This window comes from Tursiops truncatus, chromosome 5 (assembly GCF_011762595.2).
Source record: "Tursiops truncatus isolate mTurTru1 chromosome 5, mTurTru1.mat.Y, whole genome shotgun sequence".
NCBI lineage: Eukaryota > Metazoa > Chordata > Mammalia > Artiodactyla > Delphinidae > Tursiops > Tursiops truncatus.
Genome location: NC_047038.1, coordinates 234,553 through 246,734, shown reverse-complemented (window position 1 = coordinate 246,734; position 12,182 = coordinate 234,553). Strand labels below are relative to the sequence as shown.

Sequence of the window (12,182 nt, the reverse complement as noted above, 5' to 3'; positions counted from 1 at the left end):
CCATTTTGGGAAATAAAAATCTAACACTATTTATTCTGTCTTATTAGCACAGCACTTTAAAGTAAACCCGAGAATTATTTATTTATTGCGGCAGTATGTGCTGGCCTCAGAGTTAAACCGACAAAGACTGGAGCCCTGCTCTAAAAGCTTCTGGCCGGTGGGACACACATGCATCTCCCCAGAGGCTGTGCTGAGCGCTCAGGAAAGACACGCCACACACACGGCGGGCACCACGGACCCTTCATCGAGGAAGGCCTCCAAAGGAGGTTGAAGGAGACAGCAAACTCACTAGAGAACAGCGCTCTCTGAGCAAAGGCGCAAAGTCTGAAGCTCACAGCTCTATCCCGCAAGATCGCGTTCAGTGGGATTAGAGCACTCGGTGTGTGGCACGAACTTCAAGACGACAAACTAAGGAAAAGTGACTCTAGGATCAGGTGGTGCCTGGCAGACGCAGAAGGGAATGTGCTGAGGAGGGACAGCCCCGGCCACAGTTGAGAAAGTCCCACCTTAGATACCTCACCTCACCTCACTCACAGGCAAGTAATTCTCTCGCAACAGCCACAAAAAACGGCACAAGCAGACCCCCAAAGTTCAGGCAAAAGAATTAACAAAGGAATTAACTGAAATATGTATGTCTAAAACTACTAGAGGCATGAAAGTAGGAATTAAAAACGTAACACACTAAGAATAAAGAACAGGCAGGTACAAAAGATAACCAAATGTAACTTCTAAAAATAAAAAACCTATTCACGTAAATTAAAAATTCAATGGATGGTCAAATCGCAGATTAGTTAGTCTCAGCTGAAGGCAGATCAATTTTCTGAAAGATCCATTTGAGCAAAGATATCAATTAAAATAAGAAAACAAAAGAAAGGTAAGAGACGTGCAGACAGATCAAAGAGTCTAACAAACACATCACAAGAGTTCCAGAGGAAAGAAGAGAAAATAAGGGAAAGGCAAAATTTGAGAAATAATGACTAAGGATCCCCCCAAACGATCAAAGACATAAGGCCTCAAATTCAGGAAGCAAAAGAACCCAAAACAAAGGAAGTAAGAGGAAACCTGCACCCAGACAGACATGGCGACCCCTCAACACAGGGGGCCAAGGCCCAGGGCAGCCACAGAGGTGGGCCCACAGGCAGGGCTGGCGCTCAGGCCACTGAGCCCAGACCCTCAGCCGACAAGAAGGAAGAGCGAAATTATCATTCAGGGTGGAAATGAATAAAGTCATCTGCAAACGAAAACAGAACGTAAGTAGGAGAAGATGTAGCTCAGGAAGAAAAGGCCTGAAGTGGATGGACTGGCCGGGGTTTAGGAGGCGCCCAGGCAGCAGGCAAGCTCTGGTGTTGTTTAGGAGGGACAGAAAGAGACTCATGTTAATTCTGGACTTTTAAAAAATGCATTCATTTTAGAATTTCATTAGCACTAAAATAATAAAAATAGGACATATAGCCTGCCAATCAGAGGCAAAAAAGAGATTAAATAAAATTTATTAATTCTACAGAAGGGACTCAAGGGAGGCGGCATAAAAAGTACAAATGGAAAGCACAAACTAAAGCAGAAACAAACCCAACTTTACTAGCAATCGTGGTAAATGTAAAATAACTTGCCAGTTAAATAAATTTTGATTCAATTTTTAAAAAAACCCCAGCTCTCTGCTGTAGAAAGTGTCACATTTAAGAAAGATGTTAAAAAAACTGAAATACCAAATACCAGGCGAAAATAAAAGCAGGCAGAGCTGTGTTATTACATAAAACAGATTTCTTAATAAGAAGAAACTCCCTAAGGGTGGGGAGCATTTCTGAAGCCGAATGCACCTAGCAGCAAACTTAAGTTGACAGAACGATGAGAAGCAGAAGTCGCCGGCGCAGCGGGGCTTCAGAGTCTCTGTCAGCCGGCCTCAGGCACACGGGCCAGACGGGCGTCTGTGTCCAGGGCCAAAGCAACAGGCCCAAGACCCCGGCAGGAACCAGCCGCACACGGAACCCTCAACCCAGCACCGGTAGCCGCGTGGGCACGGGCAGGGCCGCCGGCTGCACTCCTGTACCCCAGCCGGAGAGGCCTCGTGCCCGTCAGAGGTGCTGACCAGGTAGAGAGGGCACAGGCTCCCCAACTACGGGCGTGTCACCCGACGAGGAGGCTCAGTTTGTGTGAACGCAGGGGTGACCACGGAGTATGACGTACGTGGAGGAACTCAGGACGGTAACACGTTTAAACCTTTCACACAATGTTAACCTCTGGACTGTATGAATGTATTACCTATTTAAACGCACCAAGATAAAGCGTGTTTGTAACTTTTTAACCGCTTCATTGTGGTATAATGCACATGTATCTGTTTTAAGTATACCACTCAGGAAGTTTTAGTACATTTAAAGAGGTGGGCGGCCATCACCACCATCCAGTCTGAGGTCGGTCCCGTCAGCCCATAAAGACTCTCGGAGCCTCGGTGGCCAACCCCGCCCCACCCCAGGCGGCCACCCCTCGGCCTGTGCCTGTGGACCGGCCTCTCCTGGACAGGCTATAGATGGGATCATACAAGACGCAGTCTTCCCATCGGACTCCTGTCGCACCGTAAAGCGGTGTGAGACTCAGGTGCACGGCAGCACCTTGCACCGCTGACCAGTTCCCATTTGTCAACATCCCCGTCAACGCCTGTCAGCGGCTGTCTTTTGGATTGTAGCCATCCTGGTGAGTGTAAAATGCTACTTCATTATGGTTTTAATCGGCATTTCCCTAATGACTAAAGTTGTTGAACATCATTTCACGTGACTATTAACCATTTGTAATTCTTTGGTGAAACGTCTACTGAAACCTTTTGCCAATTTCTTAATTGGACTGTTTATCTTCTTATTGAGTTTAAGAGTTATATATTATAGATACAAGTCCTTTCCAGAAATGTGATTTGCCAGTATTTTCTCCCAGTCTGTGGCCTTTTAAAATTTTCTTAATAGAGTCCTTTGAAGAGCAGCAATTTTTTTTTTTTTTTTTTTTGGCTGCACTGTCGTTAGGCCCCTGACCAGGGACTGAACATGGGCCCTCGGCAGTGAGAGAGCAGAGTCCGATCCGTCGGACCAGCAGAGAGGTCCCAAAGAGCAGCAGTTCTTTCATTTCTTTTCTCAAAGTGCTGCTTGCTTTATGTTTAATTTGTCTTAGTTTCTGGCCCCACTATGCGGCACGCAGGATGTTAGCTCCCCGATCAGGGATCAAACCCACACCCCCTGCAGTGGAAGTGTGGAGTCCTAACCACTGGACCGCCAGGCAAGTCCCACGAGCAGCAGTTCTTAATTTCATGAAGTCAGTTTATCAATTTTATTTCCTGAGTTGTGTTCTTGGTTTTGGATCTGAGAACTACAGGCCTAACCCAAGGCCCTAAACAGTTTCTCTCATGTTTTCCTATAAAGGTTTTCAACTTTTAGCTCTTATATATATATTTTAATCAATTTATTTATTTTATTTATTTCATCTTTGGCTGCATTGGGTCCTTGCTGCAGTGCACGGGCTTCTCATTGCGGCGGCTTCCCCTGTCGCAGAGCATGGGCTCCAGGCGCGCGGGCTTCAGCAGCCATGGCACGGGGCCTCAGCAGCTGTGGCTCGCAGGCTCTAGAGCGCAAGCTCAGTAGTCGTGGCGCACGGGCCCAGCTGCTCTGTGGCATCCGGGATTCTCCCGGACTAGGGCTCGAACCTGTGTGTCCTGCATTGGCAGGCAGATTTCTAACCACTGTGCCACCAGGGAAGCCCTAGCTCTTATATTTTGAGCTAACTTTCGTATGTGGTGTGAGGCAAGGCACAAATGAACCTTTCTGCACGTGGATGTCCGTCCAACTGTCCCAGCACCACTCGAAGAAGACACTATCCTTCCCCCAGTGAAGGGCCGTGGCACCCGTGCTGAAAACCAAATGACCCTAAATCTAAGGGCTTATTTCTAGACTCCAGAATTGGTTCCACTGACTTAAAAGTCTACCTTAACACCTAAAACAAACGTCTTGATTACTGTAGCTTTTTAGTAAGATTTGATGTTCAAAATTTTCAATGCATACTTTAAAAAATAAGTAGTGGGTCAAAAAGAAATCACAATGAACATTTCAAAATATTTAGAACCAAACAGTATAATGGCAGCTATATGAAAATTCAACTCAAGAAATTAAGAGAAAAGTACAAGAGGGAATGTAGGAAGAGCAGAAGGAAGGAGAGACTGGCAGAAAAGAAAGTGGTTCAGCCTCTGGCAACAACCACCAAGAAAGCGGGAGGCATGCTGTGACGCCAGGAAGAGAGACGGAGAAATAGGTGCACAGGTGGCAAGGCCCGAAGACAAGCAAAGAATTCTAGGGACCGTTTCATGCCCCAAGCGTTGAAAACCTAAGTCCAAACAGAAAGTTTCCTAGAAAAAATATAACTGATCAAATGAACTAAAAAAGAAACAGAAGATCTGAGTAGGACTGAAATCATTAAGGAAATTTAATTTGTATTGATGGTTAAAAATCTTCCTACCCCTCTCCAAAAGAATTAACCAAGATCTGATGGCTTTATACAGGAAGTTTAACCAAAACAGTCAACAAAACTGATGCTCTTAATCTCATACAAACTCTCCTAGAAAATAAAAATGGGAAAAGAGAGCCTATCCCCAGCTCTGAGACTTACTACCTTGATACCAAAACTAAACAAATGCCTATGAAAAAGGTGTAGGCCAACTCCTGCAGAATGACTGAGAAAACGCCAAAAGACCCAACACACAGGCCCACGAACACAGAATGCGATCTGCATGTAAAGAAACCGAGAGAGCCACACCCCCTTCCCCGGGAGCTGGAGATGGAAAGGAAACGACCTTTCCATCCAGCGCGTGGAGGACGTGCCCGGGGAGGCTGGGGCCAGCACCCAGGAGTCCGTGAGGGCTGGAATAATCAGAGCATCAGACGGAAAACAGTGAAATCCTCACCCCGCGGCGTGTGCTATGCACGCGACACGGGACACATTGCCGGTCCTACAGCTCTTCCATGTCACACGGCACCTACAGGAAGCGGCTACGTGACGCACCTCAAAGAAACTCAAAAGTATAATTTTACCTGAGAAAAGGGAGCTGCACAAAGACACCTGTTCCCTGGGCTCTGTGGTTTGTGGCTACATCATTCCACCCAGCTGGGATACCCGCTCAGTAAACAGTCTCTGGAGAGCCCAGCAAGTCCCGCGGCTGCTTTCTAACCCTTCCCGGGCTGAGCGCTTGACGCCCTGTGCCGCGCGCTGCCCACGCTCCGGGCCCTTCCCCGCCTGGCAGGCCCTGTTCCGGGCCGGGCCCACCCTCTCCCCTTCTCCCACGCCCCACGCCTGGAGCCCCTGGTGCGTCCCCACCCCGTGGCTCCGAGCGCCCCGACCCCAGGGCGCCTCAGCCCCACAGGGCGGGGGTCCTCGCGGGCAGCGCGTGGCACGTCCTGGGGAAGGGCAGGCCAGGTGCCGACCAACCGGGCGCCCCGCTCCCGGCGGCAGGACACCTGATTCCCAAGGGAGCCACGGTGCGGGCGGCAGGGACACTGCCAAACAGGCGGCTGAACAGACTCCCAAGCACAGACCCTTTGAGCCCCACCGTGGAGGAAGCCACCGGAAGGACAGAGTGTCCTGCAAGGAACAGGCCCGGGACAGCCAGGAGCAGATAGGCCGCCAGGGTCCCGGTGCCGGAGAGGAGGCGGGGGGACGGCAGCAGGTGGGGGGGGTCAACCCCACGCTCGAAACCGCCTGTGTAATCAACAGCAGCCCACCCCCGGCACAGGCTGAGGACGAAGGAGCTGGCCCTGCCCGGTGGGCCTGCAGCTGCCCTGGAGGATGGAGGGGGCAGGCTCTCGGGAGGAGTGGCCTGGAACTAAAGTAACAACAGAACAACTTATTTGAAAAAGGGAAGAACAGCTGTGAAGGGGTCCGAAGTTGAAGCCCAGGGGCTCAGGGTCCCAGGAGGCAGCGTGGAGAGCAGGGTCCCCGAGTGGGAGGAGAAGGTGGGACACCAGACACAGGATGGTAGCAGAGACGGGCTCCCAAAGCCCTGACCTCCCCAGGACAGGGATCCTGCCAAGTTCCGAACGGGGGAAACAGCGCGCTCCTGCAGAAGGGGAACGTCTGGGGAAACGAACGTCCTGGTTACTGGAAGCCATCTGGTGAGAGCACGCGGCTCAGAGCAGTGACAGACCAGGTGCGCGGCGCTCAGCCTGGCACTGACTCTCGCCCCACAGGGATGCAGCGGGGCCCACCCCCCGGGCAGGCTGCTGGCTCTTGAAAGCAACCGCTCAAATAGACAAATCTTCGGCACGTTTGGGGTAAAAAAGAAAAGGGAAATATTAGTAACGATAAACACGAACATTGGAGATTGAACACTGACGGAGCAGGGGTTAAGCGAGAGGGCCCACCCTGTGCCTGGAAGGGCCGGGCCGGCAGCTCCGACCCCAGATCCCGCGGGGCCTCCAAGTCCAACAAGAGGTAACTCATCAGAGCCCAGGAGAGGGGACACGCGGGCCCCAGAGGGGCGTCCTTCACCCCAATGTTTATTCTTCTCTCCATTCACGTGAAACGCATCTGAGCACACCCAGCATTCCACACAGACGCGCTTCTACTCCTGTGATGCTTGTGGAAATGTTTTAGCAACACAAGCATATAAACTGGAAAATTAAGGTTCCGTTATTCCGTTCTTATACCTAAACCACACTACTTAATTACGTCTTTGATAAATATAAGTGTACACATCCTCATGTTTTACTTATTAAATATATATGCACTGATTAGAATACGTATGTATATATAGAAAGGTGGATATAAGCAGACCTTGCTTTATTGTGCTTTGCAGATACTGTGTTTTTTATGAACTGAAGATTTGTGGCAGCCCTGTGTTGCCAGATGATGACCAAGTTTTAGCAATAAAATATCTTTTAATTAAGCAATGTACGTTGTTCTTTAGACATGACGAAACTACACACTAAACATACTACTGCACGGTGGAAACATAACTTTTATACGCACTGGGAAACCCCCAAAATTCACAACTTGTGTTATATAGCGGTCTGGCACCGAACCGCAGTGTCTCCCGAGGTGTCCGTCTGCGTAAATGTGTGTGTGGGTAGCTATGCTACACGTATACCCTGACACAGCCAATGGCCCTAAGTTTTCGTGGCTATTCCCGAGCTTTTCCTCTCCCAGATGAGGCGCAGAAGCCACTGGTTACATTCCTATTCATAATAAACGGTTAAAGTCACAACCACGGAGATTAATTTGGGGAGAACTCGACACCAACTTTCCATCCAGAAACATCCAACCATTCGGTTTTCTCTTACGTTCTCCCATAAGAAGAGCGTGTCTTTGTTTCAGCCTCACACATTTCTCGTTAGGCGGCCTCAGCGTTTTTATTAGTTATGTGAACAAGGCCGCCCACAGCGTCTGACTATGACACACTGGTCCCATCACCCGAACGAACAGTTTCCCTGCGCTGTCCGAGGTGCCACGTCACAAGACGTGTAATCTGAGAGCCACGGCGCGCCCGGCTCACGTTCTCCCGTCTCCTAACTATTTGGGCTGGATCCCCCAACTCATGCTGAGTGACAGCTGAGAAGGGACATTTTCTTGCTCTGACACTCACGAGACACCTCTGTTCCATCATGAAGTGTGACGACTGCCGTAGCTGTCGAGTCAAGGTACCCTAATAAAAAGACCCACAGACGTGGATACGGGATTTTATCAAACTCTTCTGTAGCATCACTGTGATGACTTAGTTTTCCTTTTTTCATCTGATAATGTAGTAAGTGACATATGAATAGCGCCCTCGAGGTGACATTCTCACCTTACTTTGCATGGAAGATGCCTGCCCCACATTCTCCACAGGACAACCCGGGGTTGGGGTCGGGGGGAGCTGAAGATACCCGCGGGGGGTGGAGGCTGAACTTTAAACTTTTTATACCTAAAATGTTCCACAGTGAGTATGCATTACTTTGGCAATTAAAAAAAGAAGGGAATGGGAACTCCCTGGTAGTCCAGTGGTTAGGATTTGGTGCTCTCCCTGCCAAAGGCCCCGGTTCGATCCCTGGCCTGGTCGGGGAACTAAGATCCCACAAGCCACGCGGCACGGCCAAAAAAAGGGAAAGAAAGGTAAGTAAAGGAAGGAATTGGAAGGAAAAACTAAGAAAGTTGCTGACGTTTTAACGTCTGTACTGCCTGTCGCCCTCGGCCTCCTTCTTTGTTAAACGAGAAGCGGCCCTGGGAGGGCGGGGGCTGAGGCAGCGCCCACCTGCTCGTCGCTCCTGTGGTAGTCGCCGTCCTCCTCCTGCTTCTCTTCTGCCGCTTCTTTGTTCGAACTGTCATCCGCTTTGGTTTCTCCTTTTAGCAAAAACAGAAAATACTGGGTCTTGAATCCAAAGTGTTAAACCGTTGTTTTTTAACTCTACCGCACACTTGAACGCTACAAAAACCCACTGTATTAAGAGTTTGCACACGTGAGAGCTGGGGGAGCGCTGCTCTCCACGGTGCTTTACGTGCTGCGTCCTCGGGGCCAGTGGCACGTGTCCGGGCAGAGGCGCCCCACCAGTCCAGCACCACCGACGCCTCGCGCCTCAACTACGCCAGGCAGCGAGCCATCCCCGAACTCTCACTGTTCCGGCACGGCTTTAAATGTTAAGACCCCACCTAGGGAAAGGCGGGATTCCTGGCTCCCTAGCTGCCTCTTGGCCTCGCCTCCCGGGGGGGCCCCGAGCTCGCACAGTCTGCAGCCCCCGCTTCCCAGGCCGACAGCCAAGCCTCTCCCTGCTGCTCACACTGTTAGAAAAGCACACGGCGGACTAAAGGGGTTTCGGAATCTGTGTGGTCCACGGCGTCAAAGATTCAGATAAGTTGTTATGATACGTACAGATTCTAAAGCACCATTAATTTTACGTCATAGCCAAAGTGGAGTTTGGCCATTCTGTGAGAAAACAGACAAAGCCGGGAGAAGAGCCCTGGGAGGCCCGCCGTCTGCATGCCCGTGCTCCCTCCACACCCCACCTCCAGGCACCTTCGGGTACCCCCTTAGGCTTCCTCTCACTGGCCCACCACGTAACCCCTCGGTCGGAGACGCCATTTCTCAGCACCACCTAAGTGACACTGACGCCTGCCCACACCTCTGTCAAGGACTTGTGTGGGGAGTGGAGGGACACAAGGGGCTCTTAGCAAAAGGTCTAGCAAATAAAACCCAGCTCACTCACCATTTCGATGGGAATCTAGGTGCTGTTTCGCAGAACAGGTCTCCCCCTTGACGTCTCCAGGCACTTCCAGGCCTAATTTGTGGTAGAATTCCCTCTGTTTTCTCATTTCCGCTATTAAAAATTAATATATAATCCTTAATCTTAAGTAGGCAATGGATCACATTAAAATTCTGCTCACAAATATCACATGAAGAAAACTGAAGGCTTGGATTAAAAGTCTGAAGGCTTCTACTCGTGAGAAGATAACAGCTTTGGACCGTGCCCCCTCAAATTTTGGAGCAGCTACCAGCTGTGGGCCGTGGGGCGCGTCCCAGGTCGGGGCCTGAGCCCCCCAAGTGGGGGCGCTGCCGGTTCTCCGGATGCGCGTTCACAGCCCCGCGGGCCCCTCCCAGGCAGGGCTGCCGTCCCCACCGCTGCTGTGGCCGCCCCTAGGTGTGCCCGACGGGGGGAACCAGTACTCCCTGGCGTCTGTGGCTGGCGGTCACAGCTCGCTGAGTCCTGGAGGCACGGAGCCGCCCACCACAGGGGAAGGGTCCCTACTGAACGGGGACGACGGGCACCACGCGGCCTCCTGCCCTGGCCGTCGGCCTCCAACCACTGAGTGGGGACTGGGCCGGGAGGCGAGAGGACAGCTGGTCCAGGCTGGACCCTCGCACATTCCTGGGAAGGGCCGACTCCGTGACACAAGGTGGCTACTGATGTACAGTTCACATGCACGTAACGAAGCAACGGTCACCGCCCAGGGCCACACGGGAGGTAGCAAAGGAAATTTAAACCCAAGCTGCTCAAACCAATAACGTGTAAGTCACGCTGTGAAAAAGATTTACGTGCAGGTGACCAAGGAAAGCTCGGTGGTACCTCCCCCCTGCACGTCTGTCTCGCCTAAACACCACGAGCTCCGCAAGGGCCAGGAACATGCCTTGGTCGCTTCCTGGACCCACACAGACACTCCAAAATATCTGATTGTGCAGGAAAAACTAAAAGTGTGAGGCAGCGGACTCGGACGGAAAGAGGGAGGCCTCTCAGAACTGAACTGATGAGCGCAGGCCAGCCCAGAGCCGGGGGCGTTGGAACCAAAGACGGCGAAACCACGAGTCTGTAAATCTGGGATCAGCTTGAAAGAAAACATTTCCCTTAAACAGTCACAGAAATGCCGGCAGAGGAATGAAGCCCTGAAACGCACTGCTGGTGGTGGGAGCCCGTTCCTGTCTGTCCTTCAGGGAGGGCGGGGTCTGCAGGTAACAGCCCCCCTGATGAACGCGAAGAGGGACTCCTCACCTGACAGGTGGACAGGATGCCGCTTCACACACGGGCAGACACTGCACTCGGGACGCAGTGAGGGTCTGTGGCCGCCCCGCGTCAAGCGAGTCTGTCGGCACCTTTTTCCAACAGCATCTGCTCACTTTGGGTCCCGTTTTGGTAATTCTCGAAGTACGTCAAACTTTTCCATTATTGTTCTATTTGTTATGGTCTCTGTGATCAGTGATCTTTGATGTTACTATTTTAATTGTTTTTTTTGTTTTGTATTTTTAATTAAAAGATGTATATTGCTCTTTAGGCATAATGCTATTGCACATTTAATAGACCACAGTATAGTGTAAACATAACTTTTTTACATGCACTTGTGTATGATCTGTGTGATTCACTTTATTGCGACATTCGCTTTACTGCGACGGTCTGAAACCGAACCTGTGGTATTTCCGAGGTCTGCCTGTACCTGGTTTTAATTTCCATTTCTTTAATTTTCACCTACAAGAATGAAAAAGGATTGAAAAATAACAATACTCAATGTCAGATATACACAGGTGTAGAAATGTCAACTGGGATAACTTTTCAGGAAAGTACCTCAGCATATACATAAAAAATATTTTAAAACTTAACTGCTGACCCAAAAGTCCCTACTGCTAGTGATGTATCCCAAGGAAATAACCCGGTAAGGGCATAAGAAGATAAAACCTTATTTGCAACAGTGAAGTATCAGAAACAACCTAAATGCTAAGTGTCTGACAACGTGGACTGGGCCAATCAGAAGAGCTGACTCCCGGGGCTTCACTGGTGGCGCGGTGGTTAAGAATCCGCCTGCTAATGCAGGGGACGTGGGTTCGAGCCCTGGTCCAGGAGGATCCCACATGCCGCGGAGCAACTAAGCCCGTGTGCCACAACTACTGAGCCTGCACTCTAGAGCTCGCAAGCCACAACTACGGAGCCCGAGTGCCACAACTACTGAAGCCCGCAGGCCTAGAGCCCGTGCTCCACAACAAGAGAAGCCACTGCAATGAGAAGCCCGCGCACTGCAACGAAGAGTAGCCCCTGCTCACCACAAATAGAGAAAGCCCGTGCGCAGCAGCGAAGACCCAATGCAGCCAAAAATTAAATAAATAAAATGAAATTTATTAAAAAAAAAAAGAAGAGTTGACTCCCCGCCAGACTCATTCTGTCCCAGAAGACATTTCCAGACAGGGCCACAGAGCCTCAGAACCCTTCTCAACACCACACTGGAGACACCACTATCATCCACTACTGACAGCTGCCACGCAAGATAAATCTAACTTATCTGCTACGCTGGGGTAGGAGAGTGGGCCATTTATTCAGTGGATACTTTGCAGCCAACAGAAAAGATGACACAGATCATATTTACGGATGCGGGGCAGCTCTACAACAAACTGTTATGAGAACATTATAGACAGAACATGACCTCATCTTGGGGTGAAAGTTATGATAGTGGTAAGACTAGGATGTGTGAGTTCAGGGGACGGAGGAAAGGCTTATAAAAAGTAACACCGCCCTGGGCACATGTACTCCACTGCACCACAAACCTCGGGATCATCACAACAGGTGCAGAAGCAGCATCTGATGGAATCCAACATCCACCCCTGACAAAGAGCAGCCGCGCCTGATGAAGGGCACGCGGGAGCCTGCAGCCGACCTCAGGCTTGCGGGCCAGAGACTGAGCACCTCCCCCGGGCTCAGGAACAGGACGGG

The 12,182-nt window shown here is 50.6% G+C and overlaps 1 protein-coding gene across 9 annotated transcripts in view; it reads right to left on the bottom strand.

The window, feature by feature from the left end:
- The window catches only part of PCGF3 (polycomb group ring finger 3), a 57,898-nt gene that overhangs the window by 17,371 nt on the left and 28,345 nt on the right, over positions 1-12,182 (bottom strand). For 8 of the 9 annotated variants that reach the window (XR_004526574.2, XR_012331803.1, XM_073804707.1 and 5 more), the window contains exons 7-8: positions 9,201-9,311; positions 8,252-8,340 (exon numbers count right to left, since the gene is read on the bottom strand). The exons of the other annotated variant lie outside the window; for it this stretch is intronic. Coding sequence is in view for 6 of the 8 variants with exons in the window: in XM_073804707.1 (XP_073660808.1) it covers positions 8,252-8,340; positions 9,201-9,311 (200 nt within the window). In the remaining 2 variants the exon portion in view is untranslated. The remainder of the gene's footprint in view (positions 1-8,251; positions 8,341-9,200; positions 9,312-12,182) is intronic. 9 annotated transcript variants of the gene reach the window in all.